Source organism: Falco peregrinus, chromosome 5 (assembly GCF_023634155.1).
Source record: "Falco peregrinus isolate bFalPer1 chromosome 5, bFalPer1.pri, whole genome shotgun sequence".
In the NCBI taxonomy this organism is placed as follows: domain Eukaryota; kingdom Metazoa; phylum Chordata; class Aves; order Falconiformes; family Falconidae; genus Falco; species Falco peregrinus.
In genome coordinates, this window is record NC_073725.1 from 64,286,701 (window position 1) to 64,304,469 (window position 17,769).

At 70.0% G+C, this 17,769-nt stretch overlaps 1 protein-coding gene across 1 annotated transcript in view; it reads left to right on the top strand.

The window, feature by feature from the left end:
- The first annotated feature begins 1,149 nt into the window (after positions 1 to 1,149).
- SSPOP (SCO-spondin) overlaps positions 1,150 to 17,769 on the top strand; it is a 30,616-nt gene continuing 13,996 nt past the window's right edge. The window contains 46 exon segments of the mRNA XM_055803948.1: positions 1,150 to 1,235; positions 1,327 to 1,539; positions 1,649 to 1,731; positions 1,828 to 1,998; positions 2,077 to 2,279; positions 2,535 to 2,637; positions 2,839 to 2,997; positions 3,116 to 3,201; positions 3,294 to 3,416; positions 3,508 to 3,670; positions 4,052 to 4,292; positions 4,501 to 4,639; positions 4,757 to 4,883; positions 4,976 to 5,148; positions 5,265 to 5,486; positions 5,592 to 5,757; positions 6,069 to 6,321; positions 6,865 to 7,045; positions 7,316 to 7,410; positions 7,481 to 7,737; positions 7,821 to 7,958; positions 8,036 to 8,238; positions 8,352 to 8,479; positions 8,588 to 8,697; positions 8,797 to 8,946; positions 9,297 to 9,390; positions 9,501 to 9,901; positions 10,162 to 10,392; positions 10,480 to 10,653; positions 10,793 to 11,029; positions 11,356 to 11,478; positions 11,564 to 11,655; positions 11,745 to 11,970; positions 12,722 to 12,874; positions 13,314 to 13,454; positions 13,561 to 13,743; positions 13,827 to 13,977; positions 14,068 to 14,227; positions 14,318 to 14,372; positions 14,478 to 14,564; positions 14,644 to 14,835; positions 14,936 to 15,033; positions 15,451 to 15,592; positions 15,802 to 15,901; positions 16,127 to 16,173; positions 17,328 to 17,477. Of these exon segments, the coding sequence (XP_055659923.1) occupies positions 1,150 to 1,235; positions 1,327 to 1,539; positions 1,649 to 1,731; positions 1,828 to 1,998; positions 2,077 to 2,279; positions 2,535 to 2,637; positions 2,839 to 2,997; positions 3,116 to 3,201; positions 3,294 to 3,416; positions 3,508 to 3,670; positions 4,052 to 4,292; positions 4,501 to 4,639; positions 4,757 to 4,883; positions 4,976 to 5,148; positions 5,265 to 5,486; positions 5,592 to 5,757; positions 6,069 to 6,321; positions 6,865 to 7,045; positions 7,316 to 7,410; positions 7,481 to 7,737; positions 7,821 to 7,958; positions 8,036 to 8,238; positions 8,352 to 8,479; positions 8,588 to 8,697; positions 8,797 to 8,946; positions 9,297 to 9,390; positions 9,501 to 9,901; positions 10,162 to 10,392; positions 10,480 to 10,653; positions 10,793 to 11,029; positions 11,356 to 11,478; positions 11,564 to 11,655; positions 11,745 to 11,970; positions 12,722 to 12,874; positions 13,314 to 13,454; positions 13,561 to 13,743; positions 13,827 to 13,977; positions 14,068 to 14,227; positions 14,318 to 14,372; positions 14,478 to 14,564; positions 14,644 to 14,835; positions 14,936 to 15,033; positions 15,451 to 15,592; positions 15,802 to 15,901; positions 16,127 to 16,173; positions 17,328 to 17,477 (7,210 nt within the window).

Genomic DNA, 17,769 nt, shown 5'->3' on the forward strand with positions numbered 1-17,769 from the left:
CGGGCACCGGCAGCGCCAGCGGGGCGGGCACCGGAGGCACCGGGGGCACCGGGCACCAGGCGGCACCGGGGCTACATCCCGCCGCGGGGCGGTACCGAGCCGAGCCTCCGCGTGTGTGTCCCCGTGACCTCCAGTACCGAGCCGAGCCGTGCGGTACCGAGCCGTGCCGTGCCGAGCCACCCTGCTGCACCCCTGGAAAACCGGGTCCTGCCCCCCGCCCTCCCGCCGGCTCCGGAGGGGCACGAGGCGACGGGGCCACGGCCATGGCGTGGGGACACGGGACAGCAAGAGGACACGGGGACACACGGCCGTGGGGGGGGAGGTGGTGTGGGGACACAGGGCAAGGACATGGGGACACCAGGGACACGGCTGAGGGGCCAGAGATGGAGTGGGGACACGAGGGGACACAGGACAGGGAGGTGGGGACACAGGAGGACATGGGGACACGGGGCAGGGAGGGTGGGACACAGGGGCATGGCCGTGTGGCTGGCAGCGGATGGGGGTGATGCCCCATGGGGCAGGAGGGTGGCCCTGGCCCCGTGGGGTGGGTGTGGGGGTCCCCATCCCGGGGCACTCCTGGGGGAGGTGAGTGGGACCAGGACATGCAGGGGCACAGCCAGTCTGTGTCCTGGTCCAAGGGGGCTGTGGTGCAGAGCCCTAATCCCTAATCCCCAAATATGCCGGATGCAGGATGCAGCCCTGCTGGGCAGAACCTCCCGGGGGGCTCTGGATCCAGCCCCCCCGCCACAGTCCTGAGTGCTTTGCCCTGGAGACGGGGCGATGAAGGGGTCCCACAGCAGCCCGTCCCCCCCAGCCGGCAGCTGGGCCCAATCACCAGCCCCACAGATGGTCCCTGCTGACCGGTACCAACCCATAAAACCCGCAGCCCCTCGGGTGGGCTGGGAGGAGGCTGGAGGCCGCGGGGACGGAGCCAGCCGGGACGGAGCGAGGAGCTGGGTGGCCCCAGGTAAGAGAGGCCGGTGTGGGGACTGAGCCCTGTTGTGGGGGGCTGCCCGTGGCATCAGGGGGTGCCCCTGTCCCCATGTCCCCATCACGACGCCTCACTCCTAGTGGGGATGGCACATGCCAGGCGTCCCTGCACTGGGTAACATGGGTCCTCCCCTGCCAAGGTGGCCGGTGCGGTGCGGCATGGCCAGGTCACGACGGTCCTGGGTGCCTGGTGTGGTCCTGGCTTCCCTGCTGCTCTGGGTGGCTGCGGTGGAAGCAGCCACGGGGTGAGTGCCACGGTCCTGTGCCGGCACTGGGGACACTGGCCTTAGCCTGGGTTTGGGGGGTGGGTGCCGTGGGTGACAGGATGCCACATAGGCGGTGGTGCGAGCGGACGGTGCAGGTGACGGCAGAGGAGGAGGTGACGCCGCGGCGTGAGGACGTGGTGCCCTGCGCCAGCCTCTACCACTACAGCCTGGCAGGCTGGCGGATCGACCAGGACCGCATGCGCCGGGTCTATGGCGGGGACCGCGGTGAGCCCCACCGCAACCCCCAGCCCAGCTCTGGCACCCCGCTCTGCTACATCTACAGGTGGGTGCTGGGGGGCATGGTGCGGGTGCCACACCATCCCCCTGCACCCACCCCCATGCTATGCACCCCCTGTCCCCCCACCTGATGCTGGTGCTCCACCCCGGCGCAGGCCCCCAGAGATGCGGCCGGTGGCGTGGAACCGCACGGTGCGGGGCTGCTGCCCAGGCTGGAGCGGGTCTCGCTGCACCGAAGGTAGGTGTGGGTGTGGTGGCACCACCGTGCCATCCCTGTCAGCCGGCGTCCACCTGGTGCTCGCTGGTGGGGACGAGGTGCTTCCCTATGCCGCAGGTGAAGGCTCGCTGGGGCGCTGCTACAGCACGTGGCAGTGCCAGGAAGCTGAGGGCAGCCGCAACCTCTCTGCCATGAGCCTGGCCGAGTGCTGCCGGCACCCCTGGGGGCACAGCTGGCGGAACAGCTCCGCTGCACCCTGCCTCGACTGCACCCACTTGCCCCTTGACGGTGGGTCTGGGGGTCCCAGGGAGGGTGTGGGGGTTCCTGCAGGGCCATTTGCCAAGTGGCATCACCTCCCGGCTGCAGGAGAGGCGTCGCCGTGGCTGGTGTCCCTGCGGGGAGCGGCTGCCCGGCACCGGGGCCCCTCAGCCAGCTGCCTCACCTGGGCTGGCTCCCGCTACCGCACCTTCGACGGGACACACTTCCACTTCTCTGGCGAGTGCTCCTACAGCCTGGCCGCCACCACCGACGGCACCTGGGCCATCTCCATTGCCGACGGCAATCCCCGGGTACCAGCTGCTCCTGCAGTGGGGGGTGTTTGTGGGTGGGAGGATGGGGACCCTCCCTGTGGCCTCTGCTCCCCCCACAGACGGTCGCTCTGTGGGCAGCTGGGGCCATTGGTCCATCCCCACACCACGTGGTGTTACCCGGCATGGCTGTGGCATCCCTGGGCATCAGCAGCTGCCAGCAGCCACGGGGGTCCCATGGCCCCGGCATGTACCGCTGGCGGCTGGCCCCGGTCCGCTGACACTGCGCTGCCTTAGGCACTGCACATGGCCCTCGGGACGGACACGGTGCTGGCCCGGGGCCAAAACGTCTCTGTGAATGGCGTGGCAGTGCCAGAGGGACAGCCATACCTGCACAACGGTGAGGGCTGTGGGATGCTCCGTCCCCTGCTGCCACCGATCCCAGGGTCCTGGTGGGGCTGAGCCCATGCGTGATGCTGGGTGACACAGGGAGATGGTGCTCAGCAGTGGCAAAGCCGCAGCTGGAGGTGCCTGTGCCTCCCTGTCCCCGTCCCCATCCTACTGCCATGCCAAGCTGAGCCACCTGCTGCGGTGCTGGCAGGGATCAGTGTGACATGGCTGGGCAACTGGGTGGCCGTGGCCAGTGGACTGGGTGTGCGGGTGACCTCAGATGGGGGCCAGACTGTCACTGTGAAGGTCGATGCTGACCTGTGGGGCAGCACACAGGGGCTCTGCGGCCCCTACAACGATGACCCTGCCGGTAAGCGTCGCCTCACCTGCGGTGCCTCTGCCATCCCCGGGCTGGCGCAGATGCAGTGTGGGGGCAGCTGTGCCCCACTGCGTCCCCCCACCTGCCCCAGCCCTCCCTGTGCCCCCAGATGATTTCCTGCGTCCAGGGGGGGATGTGGCCCCCTTTGCCGCCAGCTTTGGCAACTCCTGGAAGATCCCCGATGCCAGCTCGGAGGTACTGGGGCAGCTGGGGCTGTTGATCCCCCATCTCCGGCTGGGTGTCTCTGTGGGGGCCACCCCAGCTCTAAGTGTGCCCCCCGGGCTCAGCCTGCCTGCAGGGATGCGGTGGAGCCCAGCCCCGGCTGCGCGGCGGGCGATGCAGCACGGCAGGTGGCCGAGGCCATCTGCGGGAAGCTGCTGGCCGAGCCCTTCCGCCAGTGCCAGGACATGGTGAGCAGGCACTCACTGCTGGGGGGGACGGGGGGGGCTGGGGAGCCAGGGGGGCTGGGCCTGCCATCCTCATCTGCTGCTCCCGTGCCAGGTGGATCCCAGCGGCTTTTACGCGGCGTGCTTGGAGGTGCTGTGCCAGGAGGGGGACGCCAGTCCCTCGCCACCACCCGCTGCCTGCGACACCTTTGCTGCCTACGCACAGGACTGCGCCCGGCACCAAGCCTACCCGGAATGGCGCCGGCCGGGATTCTGTGGTAGGGACCCGGGGGGACGTGATGGCTCTGACACAGCTGCTCCCCGTCCTCCGTGCTCCCCATGCTCCCACCCCGCTGAGCACCCCAAAGGCTTAGGCATGCACCGCTCTGTCCTGTGCACCCCACAGATTTCTGCTTGCACCCCTCAGTTGTGTGCACCCTGACTGCTTGTGCATGCACCCCTCAGTTGCATGCACCCCAAAGATTTCTGCTTGCATCCCTTGGCTGCCTACACCCCAGCTGTTGGGGTGCGCAGCCCTCCACCGCATGTACCCCTCAGTCGTGTGCACCCCAATTGCTTACGCATGCAGCGCTCAGTGGGGTGCACCCCAGAGCCGGTGCCAAGCCCACCAGTGCTGAGCATGGCACCTGTCCTGGCAGAGCGGCAGTGCGGCGCGGGGAAGCGCTTCTCGGACTGCGTCTCCTCCTGCCCTGCCAGTTGTGCAGCTGTGGCCAGCGCCGAGGAGGGCCCATGCCACGAGGACTGTGCTGGTGGCTGTGAGTGTGTGCCGGGGCTCTACCAGGATGGGGGTCTCTGTGTCCCCCCAAGTGCCTGCCCCTGCCACCATCGCCGCCAGCGCTACGCCCCAGGCCAGAGCATCCGCCAGCGCTGCAACCAGTGGTAAGCAATGCCAGGGTGCCAGCACTGATCCTGCACTGCCTGCCAGGGTCTCTGCACCCTACGGATGGGTGCAGCGCCCATCGCACCCCAGTGTTTGGGGTGCAGGGCAAGCGCCCACATGTCCATGCCCGGTGTGGTGGGAGGCACAGTGGCTGCGGCGTGTCCCCGTCTGCCCCGGTGAGCCCAGTGTCCCCTCCTGTGCCCACAGCACGTGCCATGGCGGCCGCTGGCTCTGCAGCCAGGAGCGGTGCCCGGGGGAGTGCATGGTGCTGGGGGGCCGCCACTACATCACCTTTGATGGCCGGCACTTCTCCTTCCATGGCACCTGCGCCTACACCCTGGTGCAGGTGAGGGTGGCTGCCACGCTGGCCAGGGTGGGGGCTGTGGTGGTGGTGACCTGGGGAGGGGACTCTGCCCCAGCGGACGGTGGCACAGGGGTACTCACTGGGGTCTCTCCCCCCAAGGACTTTGCAGAGGGGCAGCTGCTGATCACAGCCGAGTACGAGGCTTGCAATGGCCACTGGCCCCTCGGCTGCCTCCGGTCCCTCTCCATCAGCTCCCGCCAGACCACCACCCACCTCCGTGGCACAGGTGACCCTTGGGGACCATCCCCACTCCGTGGCGGGGTGCTGGGTGCCAGCCCAGTGGCTGTGACCTGACATGCCCCAGCTCTCCTGGTGCAGGCGAGGTGACGGTGGACGGGCGGGAGGTGACACTGCCCTTTGCCGGTGCCGAGCTGAGCGTGCGCAGGGCGTCCTCCTCCTTCCTGCTGCTCCAGACCCTGGGGGCCCACGTCCTCTGGGGGCTGGAGACCCCTGCCACCTACATCACCCTCCAGCCCACTTTTGCTGGCAAGGTGAGCCCCGCTTGCTGGCTGTGCCATATCACCACCATGGTACTGGGGTCCAGTGGGACGCGCCCCGGCTGCAGGGGTCCCAGGAGCCCATCCTGAGCCATGTGCCACCACGGCAGGTGCGGGGGCTTTGCGGCACCTACAACTGGAACCAGCAGGATGAGTTCACCACACCAGCAGGTGACGTGGAGACCAGCATCACTGCCTTCGCCAACAAGTATCGGGTGGCTGGTGACTGCCCAGCACTCGGGCCCTTCCCCCTTGACCCCTGCAGTGCCTTTGCCGGGCGGCGGGAGCTCGCCGAGGCCTCCTGTGCCGTGCTGTATGGCCCTGCCTTCCAGGTGCCCAGTGCCCCCCCCACCCCCCCCGCTGCGTGCCCTGTGCCTGGTGCCAGCAGGGATGCTGAGTGCCAGTGCCATGTCGCAACCTGTCCCTCCTGCCCCCAGCCCTGTCACCAGGTTGTGGAGCCGGAGCCATTCCTCCAGCTCTGCCTGCATGATGCCTGCAGCTGCCGGGGTGGGCAGCACTGCCTGTGCCCTGTGCTGGCTGCCTACGCCCAGCGCTGCGCCCAGGAGGGAGCCGTGCTCACCTGGAGGAACCAGAGCTTTTGTGGTGAGTGTGGGGTGGGATGGGTTGGAGATGGGGACGGGAATGAGGATGGGAATGGGATGGAGATGGGATGGGATTGGGGATGGGGTGGGGATGGGGATGGGGTGGGATAAGGTGGGGATGGAGGTGGGGATGGGAATAGGATGGGATGAAGATGGGGATGGGGATGGAATGAAGACAGAATGGGGATGAGATGTAATGGGAAAGGGATGCTGCCACCAGATGCCAGGGGCTAGGTGCTGAGGGTGCAGGCGGAAGGCCAGGGCACAGCAGGGATGCCACCATAAGCGATGTCCCCATCCCTGTCCCCGCAGGCATGCCATGCAGCGGCGGGCAGCAGTACCTGGAGTGCGGTCATCCCTGCAGCCAGAGCTGTGCCGAGCTGCACCTGGATGGGGCCGGCCCCTGCCCCGGCCTGGGGGGGCTCTGTGTCCCCGGCTGCAACTGCCCTGCCGGGCTGGTGCTGGCCCAGGATGGGCAGTGTGTCCCACCGGGCACCTGCCCCTGCCAGCGTGGCACCGAGCTCTACCCTCCCGGCAGCCAGATCCGCCGTGGCTGCAGCACCTGGTGTGTGGCCCAGCCAGCGCCCAGGGGGTGACAGGGATCAGGGTGGGGACACGGCAGGTGGCAGGGGCCTGGCAGGACAAGGGATGCCACTCCAGTGTGGAGGGACATGGCAGTGGCAGGAGACATCTGATGAAATCCTCCTACGGCCCGTTTGGGACAGCACCGCGGGATAGGCGGCTTTCATTGAATGTCCCTGCCACCAGGCACCGGCGCCACCAACAAAGAGCCCGGCCCGGCCCCCGTCATGGCTCGCACAGGGAGGTGGCTTGGAGCTGGGAGACGCCCAGGGCAGCTCTGCTGGGGAGGGGGGATATGGGATGGGATGGGATGGGATGGGGATGGGGATGGGATGGGAAGGCGATGAGGATGGGACAGGATGGGATGGAATGGGGATAAAACAGGATGGGATGGAGATGGGATGGGGATGGGATGGGGATGGGATATGAAGGGGATGCAGGGACTCCAGCATGGGGCCTGCAGGGTGGGGGCTCCCTGGGCCAGGGGGTGCTGAGGGGCTGCCCTCACCACATCCCCTCCCTGCAGCGTCTGTGCCAGTGGGTCCTGGCGCTGTGCTGAAGCCCCCTGCCCCATGACTGCCCTCTGCCCTGGAGGGCTGGTTCACGCCCCAGGATCCTGCCTGCGCCGCTGTGACAGCTCCGAGCCCAATGGCACCTGCACCGGCATCGCTGATGGCTGCGTCTGCCCCCCTGGCACCCTCTTCCTGGTGGGTGACCCCCTCCAGGAGGGGCACTCCCAGGGGGCTGCAGAAGTTGGGGTGTCAGGAGAGCTGGGCAGGGAGGACCAGGGAGGCAGGAGGCCAGCGACTGGGGGGCGTTAGGGATGTGGAGGGCTGGCGAAGGGCACTGGGGGGGTCCCAGCCCGGGGGGTTCCGAGCCCCTCTGCTGGTGCCTGCCCAGAGCCCCCATGCCCCAGGGGGGCTGGCTGCCCCTGCTGCCCCCCAGGCCCTGCTTACCAGGGTGTCTCGCACTGGCAGGATGGGCGCTGTGTGTCCCCCGAGGAGTGTCCCTGCCACCACGGTGGGCAGCTGTACCGCCCCAACGCAACCATCATCCGGGACTGCAACACCTGGTGAGCCCCCCTCGCCCCTCCCCAGTGACACGGTGGGTGCTGCAGTGGTGCTCAGCTCTGTCCCCCACAGCGTGTGCCGGCAGCAGCATTGGCATTGCGGCCAGGAGGAGTGTGCGGGGACCTGTGTGGCCACAGGGGACCCCCACTATATCACCTTTGACGGGCGAGCCTTCTCCTTCCCGGGGGACTGCGAGTACCTGCTGGCACGCGAGACCACCGGCCTCTTCACTGTCACCGCCGAGAATGTCCCCTGTGGCACCAGCGGCGTCACCTGCACCAAGTCGGTGGTGGTGGTGACGGGCAACACTGTGGTGCACATGCTGAGGGGTGAGTGGCCAGGGGAGCACGGGGGTGGGGGATGGGGGTGTGCTGGAGGTCACCGCTGCTGATGGCTCACCCTGTGCTGGCAGGGAGGGGTGTGACGGTGAACGGGATCTCAGTCCGACCCCCCAAAGTCTACAGTGGGACCGGGCTGACTCTGGAGCGCGCCGGCCTCTTCCTCCTCCTCCTCATCTCCCGCCTGGGGTTGGCGGTGCTCTGGGATGGAGGTGAGCCCTGCTGGGGGTGGGGGCCCAGAAGGGTCCCCAGGCCAGCTGGTGCCAAGCGCCATGCCGTGCCATGCCAGGCACACGGGTGTACGTCCGGCTGGAACCACAGCACCGGGGCCGCGTGGCTGGGCTCTGTGGCAACTTCGACGGCGATACCGAGAACGATTTCACCAGCCGGCAAGGGGTGCTGGAGCCCACCGCCCCACTCTTTGGCAACTCCTGGCGCCTCAGCCTGCTCTGTCCCGAGGTCGACAGCACTGATGTGCGGCACCCCTGCACCGTACGGACAGGGACAGGGACCCAGGGTGGCTGGGGGGGGGGGCAGTGTCAGGGGGCAGCCCCGGTGCCCGGCTGGCCAAAGGATGGCATGTGACAGTGTCACTGGCCCCCCAGGAGAGCCCCCACAGGGCAACGTGGGCCAGAAGGCGCTGCAGCATCCTCCGGCAGCGGCTCTTTGCGCCGTGCCACGACACGGTGCCATGCCAGCGCTTCTACGACTGGTGCGTCTTCGACGCCTGCGGGTAAGTGTCAGCAATGGGCAGTGGGTCCCTGCATGGGATGTGGCAGGGGGTGTCCCACCACCCCCATCCCACTGGACCTGGCGCCCACCCACCACACTGTGATGGCAGCTGCGACTCTGGGGGGGACTGCGAGTGCCTGTGCACGGCCATTGCTGCCTATGCTGAGGAGTGCGGCCGGCGCGGCGTCCACGTCCGATGGAGGAGCCAGGAGCTGTGCCGTGAGTCCCGGCCGCGGTCTGTGGGCTCCTGGCGAGGCAGGGGGTGCAGGTGGCTGTGGGGCAGGGGATCCCTGCCTGACTCAGCCCCACTGTCTCCAGCCCTGCAGTGTGACCGGGGGCTGGAGTACAGCGCCTGCGGCCCCCCCTGCCCCCCCACCTGCCGTGACCTCGGCCGGGAGCCCCCCGAGCACTGCCAGGGGCTGTCCTGCCTGGAGGGGTGCTTCTGCCCCCCGGGGAGGGTCCTGCATGGTGAGGCCTGGCAGCGGCATGGGGCTGGCATGGAACTGATGTGGGGCTGGAGTATGACCTGGGGGGGCTGGTGTGGGGCTGCATGGTGTGGCATGGGGACAGTGTGGGGCTGGCATGGAGTGGCCTGGGGCCAGCATGGGACTGGCGTGGGGCTGGTGTAGGGCCACCCTAAGCTGTGCATGCCCCCACCTGGGCATGGGGCTCTGTGCCCACCTTGCACCGAGCCCCTCCCAGCCCCCAGCTCCACGGTGCTGGGTTCCCCCCGGCTTCATGCCCAGCGTGGGGTGCCAGCAGCTCAGCCTGGCTTGGCCAGGTCACTGTGTCCCAACACATCCCCTCCCTGCTGGCAGAGGGCGGCTGCATTGAGCCCACCGCGTGCCCATGTTTCTGGGATGGCTTCGCCTTCCCAGCCGGTGCCACGGTGCAGCAGGGCTGCAAGAACTGGTGAGTCCACGCCTGGCACATGGCACTGTGCCAGCACAGCCACCCAGTGCCTGTCAGGACGCCAGGCCATCAGGTGTCACCGCGGGGCTGAGCCGCTGCCGTCCCCACAGCACATGCATGGTGGGTGGGTGGCACTGCCCGTCCTCACCGGAGCCGTGCCAGCCTGAGCCGCACTGTGCCGAGTGGGAGTTTGCCTGCCATGCCGACGGGCGCTGCGTGCCGGGTGCCTGGGTCTGCGATGACGAGGAGGACTGCAAGGATGGCTCGGACGAGCTGTGCGCTCCACGCTGTGCCCCACACCAGCACCGCTGCGCCAGCGGGCAGTGCCTGGCCTGGGCTGCCCGCTGTGACGGCATGCCCGACTGCCCTGACGGCTCCGATGAGGCTGGCTGCCCCCCTGCCGCCTGCGTGCCCCCCGAGTTCAGCTGTGCCAGTGGCCACTGCCTCCCCCCGCAGCGCGTCTGCGACGGGGAGTTGGACTGTGGCTTCACCGATGACTCAGACGAGGCAGGCGAGTGGCCCCATGGCTGCGCTCGGGGGTCCCGGGGAGCTGCGGGGTATTGTGAGGGTCCCAGAGAGGTGGAGTGCAGGAGTGAGCTGTGGGTGGGCTGTGCCCCAGGGCAAGAGGGTCTGAGCCTCACGGTGGGGGTCCCTGAGCCCCCATCCCTGGGGGTCCGTGCCCCACAGCAGGGGGGCTGAGCCCCACAGTGAGGGGTGTGAGCCCCCCGCCCTGGGGGTCTGTAGGAGGCCCTGATGGTGCCACGGTCACAGGCTGCAGCCCGAGCTGTGAGGCGGGTGAGTTCCGCTGTGCAGTGGGCCGGTGTGTGCCCTACCCCCATCGCTGCGACGGCCACGACGACTGCGGTGACTTCAGTGACGAGCGCGGCTGCATCTGCCCCCCCGGCCACGTCCAGTGCCCTGACACCCGGTGCCTGCCCCCCTCCGCCATCTGCGACGGCCACCATGACTGCGCCAATGGCACAGATGAGGCTTTCTGCCCAGGTGAGGGGCACGGGGCTGAGCCCCCCACGCTGGGGACCCCCTGCCTGCAGCAGCATCGCCCCATGGGACTGAGTTCTGCCCCCCTAGACCGGGTGACCTGCGCCCCCGGGAAGCTGCCCTGCCCTGACAGCTCCTGCATTGGCGAGGACGCCGTGTGTGATGGCATCCGCGACTGCCGGGACGGCTGGGACGAGAGCGCGGCAGGGTGCGCGGCGGCACTGCCTGCTGCTGTGCCCACCACCCTTGCCAATGCCTCGGCAGGTAAGGGGGGCTGGTCCCAGGGGTCCCGCACAGCTTCCTCCCACCCTGCGCCAGCATGGTGCCAGGAGCGCCGGGATGGCAGCAGGTGGGCGCGAGGCACGCCAGGGACCTGCCACCCCATGGTGACCCACCACCGCAGCACCAGCGTGCGGCCCCTCCGCCTTTGCCTGCGGCAGTGGGGAGTGCGCACCGCGGGGCTGGCTCTGTGATGGCGAGGCCGACTGCCCCGACGGCAGCGATGAGCTGGGCTGCGATGGCGGCTGCGAGCCCGGCCACTTCCCCTGTGCCCGCGGCACCGGCTGCGTCCCCTACAGCCACCTCTGCGACGGTGTCCCCCACTGCCATGACCACTCCGACGAGAGCCCTGACCACTGTGGTGAGCTGCAGTGGGGATCCCCGCGGTGTCCCCCTCCTTGGTGGCACCCAGCATGGTGGGAGCCCCCCCCAGTGTCCCTCCCTCCGGTGACCCTCAGCATGGTGCGGTGCTCCCGAGAGGTCCCCTTGGTGTCCCCCTCCCTGCTGACCCCCAGCATGGTGGGATGCTCCTGGGGTGTCCCCCAGTGTCTCTTTCCCTGGCAACCCCCAGTAAGGTGGGATGCTCTTGGGGGTCCCTCTGGTGTCCCCAACCCCAGTGACACCCAGCACGGTGGGACGCTCTGGGGGGTCCCTGTGCGGCATTGTGCCTGATGGTGCCTGGTGCAGGCTCCACCGCCATCCCATCGTGCCTGGGGCACTTCACCTGTGCCGACGGTGTGTGCCTCAACGCCTCGCGGGTCTGCAACGGTGCCCCCGACTGTCCCCGCGGAGAAGACGAGCTGGCCTGTGGTGAGGGGCTCCCCAGCAAGGAGAGGGGGGCTGTGGCAGGGGGCTGCGGCCACCCCACCACAGCCACCCCATGTGCCCTCTGCAGAGAGACACATCCCCGCTGGTGGAAGCAACCGGACAGGGGGTCCCTGTGTGGAATTTGCCTGCGGGGAGGGGGAGTGCCTAGCCTTCCAGCAGGTATGGGGGAGCATGGGGGACCCCTGCCTTACCCGGAGCTGCCACGAGGCCCCTCAGGTCCCCAGCTCAGCATCGCTGTGGTGCCACAGGTGTGCGATGGGGTGCCGGACTGTGGGGCCCGGGGGGGCCCCCCCCGCGACGAGCGGGATTGTGGGGTCTGGGGGCCCTGGGGGCCCTGGGGGGACTGCAGCCGCTCCTGTGGCCCCGGCCTGCAGCGGCGCATGCGGAGCTGCCACCAGCACCGGCCTGGTGTGCTGCACCGGTGTCACGGCCACGCCATGCAGGAGCAGCAGTGCTTCAGCCTTGCCTGCCCTGGTGAGCCCCGGGGGCAGGGGGCTCAGGGGGGTCTGGGGGCGGCCAAGGAAGACCAGAGGACCCTGCAGCTGGGATGCCGGGGGGGGGCTGGGGGCTCCCATGGCTGGGGTGCCAAGGGCTTTGGGGTGCCCATGGGGTGTTCCCATGGCCGGGGTGCAGGGGGGGTTCTCATGGGGCGTCCCATGGCTGGGGTGCCAGGGGAATTCGAGGGTTCCCATAGCTGAGGCTGCTAGGGGAGTTTGGGTGTCCCCATGGGGGGTCCCATGGCTGGGGTGCCAGTGGGTTGGGGGTTCCCATGGCTGGGCTGCAGGGGGAGTTTGAGGGTTCCCATGGGGGTTTCCCATGGCTGGGATGCCAGGGAGTTTGGGGGTTCCCATGGCTGAGGCTGCTGGGAGGGTTTGGGGATTCCCATGGGCATTCCCAGCACACCTCAGGGACACCACAGTGCTCCCCTAGAGCACCCTGATATCCCCCTAGACCACCCCAATCTCCAGTGGGGCACTCCATTACCCCCTGGGGTGCCCCAGTACCCCCCTCTGAGACCTCAGTACTCCCCGGGGCACCCCAATACGCCCCTCTGGCACTGCAACACCCCCCTCTGGAACCCCCATACCCCCCTCAGGGACCCCAATATCCCCTAGAAAACCCGGATATCTCTGTAGAGCACCCCACCACCGCAGTGCTGGAGTCAGGGTGCAGGCAGGGGGTGCGGGTGGGGGCTGCCCCCCCTCACACCTCCCCCTGCCCGCAGTGGACGGTGCCTGGGGTGAGTGGGAGACATGGTCCAATTGCACGGGAGGCTGCAGCGGGGTGCGGCTGCGGCAGCGCGGCTGCCAGCCCCCCCAGAACGGCGGTCGCCACTGCACCGAGCTGCCCGGGGTGGCCCCTGCCGCCCTCGAAATGGGTGGGTGCTGGTGGGGCAAGGGGGCTGCAGGGGTCCCAGCAGGCAGGGGTCTCTGTGGCTGGGGGTCTCTGTGGGGCAGCGGGATCCCAGTGGGGCAGAGGGTCCTTGTGGGATGGTTGGGCTCCATGGGTCGGTGGGCTCCATGGGGAGGGTGGGCTCCACAAAATGGGGGGTCCCAGTGGGACAGGTAGGGTCCATGGGGTGTGAGGTCCCAGTGCGAAAAATGGGCTCCATGTGTGGGTGGGTTCCATGGGGCAGGGGTGTCCCAGTGGGATGGGTGGGCTCTGTGGGTGGGTGGGTTCCATGGGTGGGTGGGCTCCATGGGGCAGGGGTTACCTGTGGGGCAGGTGGGCTCCATGGGGTAGGGCGTCCCAGTGGGATGGGTGCATTCTCTGTGTGGGTGGGCTCCATGAGGCTGACCCTGCTCCCCCTGCTCCAGGAGCCTGCGAGCTGGGGGGCTGCTCCAACACCTCTGCCTGCGCCAGGGAACTGCGGCCCTGGCCCTGTGCCCCCTGCCCTGCATCCTGCGCCGACCTCGCCGCTGGCATCAAGTGCCGGAAGGACCAACCCTGCCACCCCGGTGAGTGGGGGGACATGGGGGGCTGCAGAGACCCTGGGAGACCCCTCATCTTGGGGCAGGCGAGGGGCCAGTCGCAGCGCACCCACCCACCCACCGGCTGTGGCAGGGTGCTGGTGCGCAGCGGGGCTGGTGCTGGACGCTGGCGGCCGGTGTGTGCGCCCACGGCAGTGCCCGTGCCAGGCTGGGGGGCTGTGGCACCGGCCGGGGCAGCTGGTGAAGGTGAACTGCCGCCTCTGCACCTGCCTGGACGGGCAACTGCGGCGCTGCCGCCAGAACCCCGACTGCACCGGTGGGTCCCAGCACGTGGCGGCACTGCGCCAGCAGGAAGGGGCGGCGGGACCCCTTGTGACCCCATGCCCCCCGTGCTGGCAGTGCACTGTGGCTGGTCAGCATGGTCGGCGTGGGGCGAGTGCCCAGGTCCCTGCGGTGCCCAGAGTGTCCAGTGGTCCTTCCGCAGCCCCACCAACCCCAGCCGGCGCGGTGGTGGCCAGCAGTGCCGTGGCATCTACCGCAAGGCCCGCCGGTGAGATGGTGGGTGGGCAGGCGGGTGGGCTCCCTGACGACGCCCCCTCTCCTGTGACACCGCCTGTCCCCCAACACCCCCGTCCCGCAGGTGCCACACAGCACCGTGCCGGCAGTGCCAGCACCAGGGCCGGCGGCATGCACTGGGAGAGCGCTGGCGCGGGGGGCCCTGCCACGTCTGCCAGTGCTTGCCCACCCTGGCTGTCCACTGCTCGTCGTACTGCCCGCACCGCGCCACTGGCTGCCCCCCGGTGAGTGCTGCGGCATCCCATGGGGGGCACCCACCCAGCCGGTGATAGTGACGGTGGCGGTGGTGGTGATGGTGGCGGTGTCCCCCCCAGGGCCAGGTGCTGGTGGAGGGCCGTGGGGACTCCTGCTGCTTCTGCGCCCTGGCAGGTGAGTTGGGGGGAGCAGGTGCCATGGCTGAGGGGGTCCCACCGACGGTGCCCTTCTGGGGGCGGGCTACCCCAGCACCGTGGCATGGTGGCTGTCCCTCTGCAGGTGACAACGGGACAGCTGTCCCTCCCATGCTGACGACAGAGCCCCCCAGCAGCCCCCTCCTCACCTTCCCGCTGCCTTCCCTCAGTGGTAAGTGAGCCCCCTCCCTGCAGGGCTGCCGGCTGCGACAGGGTGTGCGCCCCCCAACCCCGCACCCTCCATTCTGCAGACCCCTGCTACCACCCACTCGGTGCCACCCCCCGGGAGCTGGCAGGGACCCTCGCCCGCATCACCCGGCTGCCCGGCATCTCCCCCAGCCAGGGACTGTGGGGCTGGGCCCCCGCAGATGGCACCTACCCGGCACTGCCCTCCGCACCCCCCGTCCTGCAGCTGGACCTGCTGGAGCCCACCAACATCACTGGTGGGTCACCGCACTGCCTGCCAGGCTGGTTGCTGGTGGTGCCACCATGTGCCACAGTGTGCCATCGTGTGCCACCACGTGCCGTGCTGTGCCCTGGCAGGGGTGCTGGTGCAGGGGACCGGCCGTGCCGACACCTTCAGCAGCACCTTCCTGCTGCAGTTCAGCACCAACGGCACCCACTGGCACCGCTACCACCAGGTCACCACCAGCTGGCTGTGGGGCTGGGTGCTGTGGGGCCGGGGTGCCACGGGGCTGAGTGCCGTGGAGCTGTAGGTGCCATAGGGCTGGGGTGCTGTGTGGTTGGGGTGCTGTAAGTCAGAGGTGCCATGAGGCTGGGGATGCTGTGGGTCTGGATGCTGTGGGTCAGGAGTGCCATGGTGCTGGGGATGCCATGGGTGTAGGGGTGCTGTGGGTCGGGGTGCTGTGGGGCTGGGTGTCGTGGGTGTAGGGGTTTGGGGGTGCCATGGTGCTGGGTACCATGGGCCAGGGTGCTGTGGGGTGGGTGCTGTGGGGCTGGGTGCCGGTGCACCACGGGTGTGTGAGTGCCCCACTGCCCGTCCCTGCCTGCACACCACTGCCTGTCCCCGTCCCCCCCCCCCCCCCCATGCCCCCCAGCTGTTCCAGGGACCCCCGGACCCCAGCACGCCGGCGGTGTGGCTGCTGGGCCGCATGGTGCAGGCACGGCACGTCCGCCTCCTCCCCCAGGACCCCCTGCCCCGCATCGCCCTGCACGCTGAGCTGCTGGGCTGCCCCTCTGGTATGGGGACACCCCGAGTCCCCCCAAGCCCCCTCCCCCCGCCTCTGCCCCCCCACAGTGCCTGCAGCCCAGCTCAGTGCTGGTGCTGACGTGGCTGCAGTGCAGGTGTCTGTGCCACGGTGACGCCACTGTCCCCCCGTAGGGCTGGCCCCCCTGGTGACCCCCCCGGTGCCCGGGCCGTGCCCCCCCACCCCACTTGGCCTGTCCAGGCTCGGGCAGCTGCCTGGCAACATCCCAGAGGTGCGATGGTGTCACCGACTGTGCCGATGGCACCGACGAGGCCGGCTGCCAGACCCCCGGCACCAGCAGGTACCAGCATCAGGATGGGGGTCCGAGGGGAGGGGGGAGGGGGGGGGGTGCGACCCCTAATCACCGGATTTGCTTCTTCCAGCCCCGCGGCAGCCAGTGTGCTGGGACCAAGCATCCAGCCGCCATCGGTGCCACCGACCGTGGTGAGCTGAGGGGCTGGGGGGGCTGGGGGTGGCCAGGGCGGCAGCAGGTGACCCTGTCTGTGCCCTCACAGCTGTCCCCCAGGGTGGGCGCCCAGCTGGCCCCCAAACACACCGAGCCCACCCCTCCAGGTACCTGCTGTGGGGCAGGGGGGGCAGACCCTGGGGGGCCCTGGGGGGTAGCCAGGGGGGTCATGGGATGGGGGGACTCTGGGCTTGGGGATCCTGGGCTTGGGGAGCTCTGGGCTGAGAGGGGTCTGATCTGGGGGGGCTGGGGGCTGGGGGGCCTTGAGCTCGGGGGGCTCTGGGCTGGGGGGTCTGAAATGGGGGGGCTCTGGGCTGGGGACTGTGCCCCCCCAGTTCATCCTGTCTCTGCGTGCAGGCGTGGAGGCTACCAGGGAACTCTCCCACCCACCCCAACCTGTCCTGCCTCCCCCCAGGGCAGCTGGGGGCCGAGCTCCCCCCCCAGCCCCCCACTGAGGCAAAGCCCCCCCCCCCAGCTGGACCCAGCAGTCCCACAGTACCGGGGGTCACGGAGTCGGCAGCAGCTGCCCTGGGGGGCTCTGGGCAGCCGGAGCTGAGCGGTGCCCCCCCCCACTGGGATGCCAGGCACCCCGACACCCCCCAGCACCCTGCCGACTGGCACCGGCCCCCCCCGGGGGGACACCCTCCGCCCTCCCCCCATGGCTCCCGGCGCTGCCCTCCCAGGCTCTGCCGGGGGTCCCCCCGGCGACCCCCCCAGGTGAGGGGACCCCAGGTGTGGGATGTGGGGTGGGCACGGCCCCCTCGGCGGGCACAGCAGGGGCCAAGGGGGAGCAGCGCCCCGGCTCCGGGCCGTGGGGCTGGGGGCGCCGTGGGTTAGGGTGCCGTGGGGCTGGCCCTCTGGGTCCCCCTGCCCACCCCCGCGGGTCCCCTGCGGCAGCGGGCGCTGCCTGCCCCCACCCCGAGAGCCGCTGCGACGGGCGCCCCGACGGCTCCGAGGGCTCCGACGAGCGCGGCTGTGGGACGGGGCCGGGGGGGGACCCACCCACCCTGTCCCGCTGTGTCCTGCCCCCTGCGTCCCGCAGTGCCCTGTCCCCCCATCCCGGTGTGTCCGGCCCCACCGCCCCCCGCCCCGGCCCCGCCGGCGCTTGTGTCCCTGTCTACGCTGCCCTGGAGGGGCGGGGAGCTGGGGGGCACTGGGGCTGGGGTTCTGAGGCTGGGGACCCGAGGGTAGGGGCTGGGGACCCCCGAAACGCGGGGTGCCCCCCCTTCCCCGCAGCCCTGACCCCCGCCCGCCCCCCCAGCCGAGTGCGCCCTGTCGCCCTGGGGCAGCTGGGGTCCCTGCTCGCGCTCCTGCGGGCTAGGGGTCACCCTGCGGCGGCGGGACCTGCCCGGGGGAGGCTGTGCCCGCCCCCGCCCCGACACCCGCCCCTGCTTCCTCCGCGCCTGCCCAGGTACCCGCTCCCGCTCTGCCCGGCCCCCCGCACTGGGACACCCCGGGCTGGGACATCCCGGGCTGGGACCCCCCCCTCACGGGCCAGGACCCCCACGGGCTGGGACCCCCATTAGGGGTTGGGACCCTTGTGCCTGGGCTGGGACCCCAATTACGAGCCAGGACCCCCCCAGGCTGGGACGCCTCTCGCAAGCCGGGACCCCCATCACGGGCTGAGACCCGCCCTGGGCTGGGACCCCCCACCCCGGTGTTGGGACCCCCACTGTGGGCCAGGACGCCCATTATGTGTTGGG